This window comes from Medicago sativa, chromosome 1, assembly GCF_051527215.1.
Source record: "Medicago sativa cultivar Bolivia chromosome 1, Bolivia_mono, whole genome shotgun sequence".
Classification (NCBI taxonomy): domain Eukaryota; kingdom Viridiplantae; phylum Streptophyta; class Magnoliopsida; order Fabales; family Fabaceae; genus Medicago; species Medicago sativa.
The window spans coordinates 69707778-69715611 of record NC_140749.1 but is presented as its reverse complement, the minus strand read 5'-3'; the positions used below and the strand labels follow the sequence as shown (position 1 = coordinate 69715611).

The 7834-nt window shown below is 34.2% G+C and overlaps 1 protein-coding gene across 1 annotated transcript; it reads left to right on the top strand.

Annotated features, from left to right (window-relative positions):
- The first annotated feature begins 967 nt into the window (after window positions 1-967).
- Window positions 968-1939, top strand: LOC146956847 (22.7 kDa class IV heat shock protein-like). Its single transcript, XM_085732023.1, has one exon. The coding sequence runs from the start codon at window positions 1040-1042 to the stop codon at window positions 1631-1633; it is 594 nt and encodes a 197-aa protein (XP_085588149.1). The 5' UTR covers window positions 968-1039; the 3' UTR covers window positions 1634-1939.
- Window positions 1940-7834: the final 5895 nt, after the last annotated feature.

Genomic DNA, 7834 nt, shown 5'->3' with positions numbered 1-7834 from the left:
ATATAGTCCATTAGATTAAGATAAAATTAATGGTGGGGATGTGGAGTAACTCTTTAGAGTTACTCTTGGAGTCAAAATATCCCTCCCCTTTGATCAATCTAATTTAAACCACGTAGTTTAGCTCTCAATTTTGTTGGAGCCAAATAATTTCAACACAAACTCTTGAAATTTTCAATTTTAACACAATATTATAGGTCTATGATTGATTTGAGATATAAAATACATTTCGCAAAGTTTAAAAAATAAAATTTTATAAAATTTTTAAGAAATTGAAAGAGCTTTGTAAAATGTGATTTTAGAATTTTAAGAGATGATAAATAATTTTGTGATTTTGAGTGAAAATTATAATTTGGATTAACGAATTTTGACAATTTAATCAATTCCGTTTGTGAAAAAATGTGAATAGTTGTATGAGAATATTTGTGAGTTTAAATTGCATAAAATATACTCCCTCCGTCCCAAATTGTATGTCGCTTTGAAAAAATATTTGTCCCAAATTATATGTCGCTTTACAATATCAATGTAACATTAATGTTATTTTTTCTATTATATCCTTAACTATTTATTACTCTCTCTCTTCTTTCAATTCTTTCATTTATCTTTCCCATATCATTTATTAAGGACAATTTTGTAAAACAACTCATAATATCTCTTTACCACACAATATTAATTACATTTCTTAATACGTGTGAAATGCCCAAAACGTCATATAATTTGGGACGGAGGGGGAGTAATATAAAAAAAAAAATTAAATATAGCAATTGGCAGAACAATGCTCATTACACACACGAAGCATCTGGAAGAGGTTAGAAAACTCATGCACACCTTTCCCTCTTTACTAATCTCGAACTTTCTCAATTTATCTACACTTATCACTTCCATTTCACTCTTTACCATCCATATATATCATTTATAGAATCTTCAAGAACCATGCTTACAACATTTTACAACCTATATATACAACACACCAGCATTTCTGTTCCAACACCAAAATTGAAGAAACAAGTACGAAAACAACACACATTTTCTTTCAAGTATAATGAAAATGAGGCCACAACAACTCAACATGTTACTTGTACCATTTCTCTTCCTTATCCTTATTCTTGTTGGTAATTTTCCTTCAAATGCAAAAGGGTCACTACTACCATACATAGATTCACCCAACACCCTCTTATCCGATCTCTGGTCGGATCGATTCCCAGATCCTTTTCGTGTCCTAGAACAAATCCCATTTGGAGTCGAAAAAAACGAACCAACCATGTCACTCTCACCAGCTAGAGTAGATTGGAAGGAAACTCCAGAGGGACATGTTATAATGCTCGACGTGCCAGGGTTAAGGAAAGATGAGATAAAGATAGAAGTTGAGGAAAATAGGGTGCTGAGAGTGAGTGGTGAAAGGAAGAAAGAAGAAGAGAAAAAAGGTGATCATTGGCATAGAGTTGAAAGATCTTATGGAAAATTCTGGAGGCAATTTAGATTGCCAGAAAATGTTGATTTGGATTCAGTGAGAGCTAAGATGGAAAATGGTGTTCTTACATTGACACTTAATAAGTTGTCACAAGATAAGATTAAAGGTCCTAGAATGGTTAGCATTGCGGAGGAGAATGAGCAACCATCTAAGCAAGAGCTTTGAAATAATAATGTGATTGTGATTAGCACTTTCATTTTGTAGTTTCTATTTACTTGTCCCTGTTCGTCTTATGTAGTAACTGTATTTGTTGTTAAAAAAAGTATTGTAGTCGTAAAGATGTTTTTTTAATTATGTGTTATTTTATTTGTGAGTAAAGAGGTTTCAAGGTCTTGGTTGTTAACTTGTTGTGATGGAATTAGTCACTTGTTGATGACGATGAATGAGTGTGTTTCTATTGTTGTAGTAGAGGCTTTAGTAAGTTAGTAATCTTAATTAATTCAATATGTTGTATTTTGTGTCCATATAAAAGACCTGGTCCTTTTGTTTTTATTACACGTTTGGATTAATTAATGTGAAGTTAATCACCGAGACAATCACTTGTGAGATTATTTGAGAGAGTTTATGTTTCCAATTTATTTTTATAAAGTTCTTCAAAACGGTTTATAAAAATACAATTTTTTATTATAAATTTATACCGTTCACAATACGTATTGTGAACGGTACAACCTTCGTCTGGTTTCAAAATCCAAAGTTGGTGATCTTGAATATCAACCTACAAAGTATAGTGAGAATCAAAGTCCTACTCTTCCCTACAAGCTCCTTCTCCACATTAACAATCTATGCCACCACTTCCAAGTCTCACCTTTCTTCCCAAACTAGATCAAACATGTCTTTATTAGTCATCCACTAGTTTGTAGCCAAATCCAACAGTCTATGAAACCTATCACGTAAAGACATGTTCCCTAACCACCTATCCGTCCATAATAAAGTATCATCCCCGTTACCAACCTTACGCAGTAAATTGTCCTCAAACCAGCCCCAAGCCTCAAAACCAACTCTTTTCACCAAATCGACCCCTTCCTTCCTCCCACTTTCAAATGATCCACCTCGACTCCATACCTCGTTGACAACACGCCAAACAAACAATACACCCCTCTTAGTCCCCATCCTCTAACACCACCTACCCAACAAAGCAACATTAAACTCCCCAATCCTCCTAACCCATAAAACTCGTGCTCTTATCCAAACAAATTAAGTTCTAATCAACCTAAGAAATTTTTCTAAGATCCTCACTTCCCCCCCCCCCCCCCCCCCCAAAAAAAACAATTTAAATGAGATTCAATAAAGGAAGTGTTACCTGAAGGAGCCTTAAAGAAGGAAAGAGCTTAAACAGGGAGAAAATTCATGACAAACTTAAGGAGGACAAGACGATCGCCAAATGATAAATGTCTTCCAACCTGACAGTCTAGATTTAATGCGGTTAATCAACGACTCCCATAACTTCAACCGACACACATCACCTCCTATAGAGAGACTCAAGTACAAAAAAGGCATATGTCACCTCTACAACTTCATTTAGCCAAGACACATTAACATTTACACCCACCTACATGCTTTTATTAAAATTAAACATCAACCTTGACATAGCCGTAAAAATATGAAGAACGATGTGCATAGCTCGAACAATGGCCAAACTTTTTTTCTCCCAAAATTAAGAGTATCGTCAGGCAAATGAAGGTGTGAAAGGGATAAAGGCGTCTCCCTACACATATTGTAACCAGTAAAAATGTCATTACCAACCATGACTCCATCATAACATGAAAACCTTCAGCTTCCATGAGGTATAAAAAAGGATATAGGGGGATCACCCTGCTTTCGTCCCCTTTTCAGCCGAAATTCCTCCGTAGGGCTTCCAGTCACCAAAATAGATGTTATTGTCGTAACTATGCACGCCTTTATCCACATCCTCTAAAGGTTTGGAAACAAGGTTTGCTCAATTAACAAAATCATACGCTTTTTCAAAATCTACTTTAAATAACAACTCCTTTTTAGAGAATTCTATCCTCATCGACCACCTTATTCGCAACCAGGATCCCATCAAGAATCTATCTTTCCTTCAAAAATGCTGACGGAGAATTCAAGATTACACTTCCAACAGCTTTTTGTAATCTATTTGCCAATAATTTAGCAAGCACCTTATACAAGCTTCCCACCAAAGAGATATGTCTAAAATCTTTCAACCTCCGTTAAATAACAATCTTTAGGTTCAATTTCATTGGCTGCTTCATTGAAATAAATGACTTCTGACTTTGTTAAATTGAAAAAGTTTGATGGGTAAACTTCATTCGCAGGCAAAAGAAGATGAAGTTTCTTCTTACAACGCTGAAAGTGGCATACATTCTGAACATGGCAAGGCCTGTGGAAAAGGATGGTGAAATTGTCACTGAAACAAGAGACAAATAGAAATGGGACAACGATGATTACATCTGCTTGGGACATATCCTGAATGGTATGTCTGACTCTCTGTTCGATATCTACCAGAGCAGCCCTTCTGCAAAGGACTTGTGGGACAAAGTGGAGACCAAATATATGCATGAAGACGCAACAAGTAAGAAATTCCTTGTTTCACATTTGAATAATTACAAAATGCAATAGTAAATGATAAGTCTGTTATAGAACAATTATATGAGATTGAACATATTCTTAACAACTACAAACAACATAACATGAATATGGATGAAACAATCATTGTATCATCCATAACAAACTTCCTCCTTCATGGAAAGATTTCAAACAATCCATGAAGCATAAGAAGGAAGACATTTCTCTTGAGCAACTTGGTAATCACCTTCGTTTAGAAGAAGAAAACCGAAAACAAGAAGGTATTAAGAATCATGTTACTCAGTAGAAGGTTCAAGTTATGGAAGAAGGAAATTCAAGCAAAACTGCCAAAATGATAAATGGATAAATTTATCCTCTCAAATGGGGGTGTGTTTGCAAGAAAGGGATATTTGTTTGAGAATATGTTCAAATGTAATGTTGCAAATTAAGAAGAAATCATATCAATATTATTAATATTTGCAACATTACATTTGAACATATTCTCAAACAAATATCCCTTTCTAACAAACACACCCCCATTTGAGAGGATAAATTTATCCATTTATCATTTTGGAAGTTTTGCTTGAATTTCCTTCTTCCATAACATGAACCTTCTCTTGAGTAACATGGTTCTTAATACCTTCTTGTTTTTGGTATTCTTCTTCTAAACGAAGGTGATTGTCAAGTTTCTCAAGAGAAATGTCTTCCTTCTTATGCTTCATGGATCGTTTGAAATCTCTCCATGAAGGAAGAAGTTTGTCAATTATGGATGATACAATGATTTTTTTCATCCATATTCATGTTATGTTGTTTGTAGTTGTTAAGAATACGTCCAATCTCATATAATTGTTCCATAACAGACTTATCATCTACTATTTTGTAATTATTAAAATGTGAGACAAAGAATTTCTTACACGCATGTATCTGGTCTCCAGTTTGTCCCACAAGTCCTTTGCAGAAGGTCTGCTCTGGTAGATGTCGAACAGAGAGTCAGACATACCATTCAGGATATGTCCCAAGCAAATGTAATCATCGTTGACCCATTTCGGTCTGTCTCTTGTTTGAGCAACAGTTTCACCATCCTTCTCCACATGCCTTGCCATGTTCAAAATGTATGCCACTTTTAGCGTTGTAAGAAGAAACTTCATATTCTTCTGCCAGCGGATGAAGTTTACCTCATCAAACTTTTCTAACTTAACAAAGTTAGAAGTCATTTCTTTCAATGAAGCAAACAAAGAAATTGAACCTAAAGATTGTGATTATAAATACACTTGTTTGATGCTGAAATGTTTTTGTTTTTGAATTCTGTCTCATCTGTTTCATTATCCGTAGGCTATTTCTGTGAATCAATATTTGAAATCAATAAGGTTGTTATTTCATCGCATACATGAATACGTGTGTTCTGCATATGGTCCTATCCATTTGAATATTTTTGTGTGGTCTTTTAAGGTCTCTCATTTTTTCTTTTCAAATTTAAAATAAAGCAAGTAATCTAGAAACAAATCAGAGGTTTCTGATACTGCACAATCACACCAAGCGTATCTCTTAACAATATTTTATATATTTATGGTTCCAGCAATTCACTCATGAATTAGATAATTGATGGATGATTTAGAGTAGGAGAACGAGGGAGAATTATGTTGTTAATGTAACAAAATTCATGTCTAAACTAATGCCCAAATGTCAAGCATTTATAGTATAGTGCATTATATGACCATTCACATGAGAGAAAACACCACTTTGCCAAAGGTTATGATCATATACATCATATTTTTGACTTGAATAAATGATATGGTTCATTAAGCACCCCTTCGCCAAAGGTTATGATCATGTACATCAGATTCTTGACTTGAATCAATGTTATGGTTCATTATCTATCAATAAATAATAATGTTCCAATGCATATGAATGATTCCCATGAAGAGTTACAACTTTTGGTGAAGAGTTACAACTTTTGGTTCTAAAGTGATTCCATTATTTTGGAAATCACCAACATGTTTATGTTCATGTCTAAAGTGATCCCATGAAGACTTCAAACTAGGTCAAAACGTTGTAGGACGAGACAATGATGCATGAAACCCATGTTCCATGTTCACAATGGCACTAACTATAAATGGGGATGATGGAAGAAGAGGCACAATCGTTACAGAGCTATGTACTAAAGACAATGTCAACGAGGAATGTCGTGAAGAAAGAAACCATATCCAAATGTGGGGCACTACAACCCCGTGAACAAGGGAAATTCACGCACTACCCGCACAATTAGACATGGACTCATCACTACAAGCCGCATTGTTTGGCTAACAAGTATTTGTTTTCTTCTATAAATACATAATCCGTTTGTTATAATTGACACATCACACATCTAATCAATAAAAAAAAATAACTTTTTTTTTAATTTATATCTCTTTACCTTTATGCCTTGATCTTTAATTACTTTATGCATTTCTTCATGTAACTCATAAAACCCAAAATCAACCATCACTAACACTCTAACGGAGAAGTTAAGGAACCAACAACTAATTAAGGCACATATATAGTTTCTTCCCTTGAAGCAAAGAGAACCTCGACTAAACTATTTCTCCTTCAACACAAGGTCCCACATAAATAACATGATTATAATCCTCCTCTGATGAGAAATAGACTAAAAGGAATCCATCAACCATATCCAAAATCTTGATGCTTCCTCTGATAACCCATCTTCTTTTTAGATTATTCTCCAAGAGTTTGATACTCACTTTCTATCCAAGAACCTTAAGGACAAAAGTTATATGCCATGTATGTCATGTACAAATTATTCCATTCATCGTCTTCATCACAACATGAGATCCTTTGTTCTGCTTCTCTTGATCTAGTCATTCCTGCAACTCTTTTCTATCAAACTTTTTTCAGGAATTTTCCCCCAAAAAGATTGAGTAATTTTGCCTTATACGATGTCGAAGGGTTGCATTTCACAGTACATGATTGCTTCAATTTCCTTATACGATCTCAAAGGGTTGTGTTTCGCGGTACATGACCTAAAACTAAAAAGATGTGTTTTTTAAATGTTATTAACCCGTAAATTCGGACGATTTTACCCAAGTTTACTGAGTTCACCATGTGTTAACTCGCTCAGACTCATCAAACATTCTGATTTCAACAAAAAACAATTTTACCTCCGAGTTAATATGATTTTGACACCTAAAAACATAAACTTACGAGTTAACACTCGATTTGTAGAAAACTACTTATAATCATATTAAATGACACCTAAAAACATAAACTTACGAGTTAACACTCGATTTGTAGAAAACTACTTATAATCATATTAAAATTTGAAAGAGAATACCAAATTATCATATCATCCCCGTATACAAGATTATTTTATGCACCTTCATAAATGTTGTGCACAAATAATCATATCATCCCCGTATATTCTACCACAGATAATTATAATATGGAAATTGCTATAGTATCAATGAAATATAGCTAGGTGGAATGCAAGAGAATTTACCATGCCAAGATTGAGGACTTCTTGTTTTGAGTTGACGATGAGATGCATGTGAATGTGAACTTATATTTCCTTTCATCTGCACAGAGAATCGCCTATGCTTTGTGATTTCTTTTCCATTTCGTAACTGCTGCCTTTTGGTTACTTAACTGATGGTAAGTTATCTTTGTATGTGTAATATATTTGTTGAGGTAAGGGGTAAAATCGGTAAATGAAAAGCCTAACAAAAAACCCTAATTCCCTTATATATTAGCATCGCTCTCATATATATCACATCAACATTCAACGCTATCTAACCCTAAAAAAACTATTATAAATACTCCAGCAAAAGA

What these genes read in the sequence shown, in the direction of transcription:
- LOC146956847 (XM_085732023.1), top strand. Translation starts at nt 1,040, where the DNA reads ATGAAAATGAGGCCACAACAACTCAACATGTTACTTGTACCATTTCTC.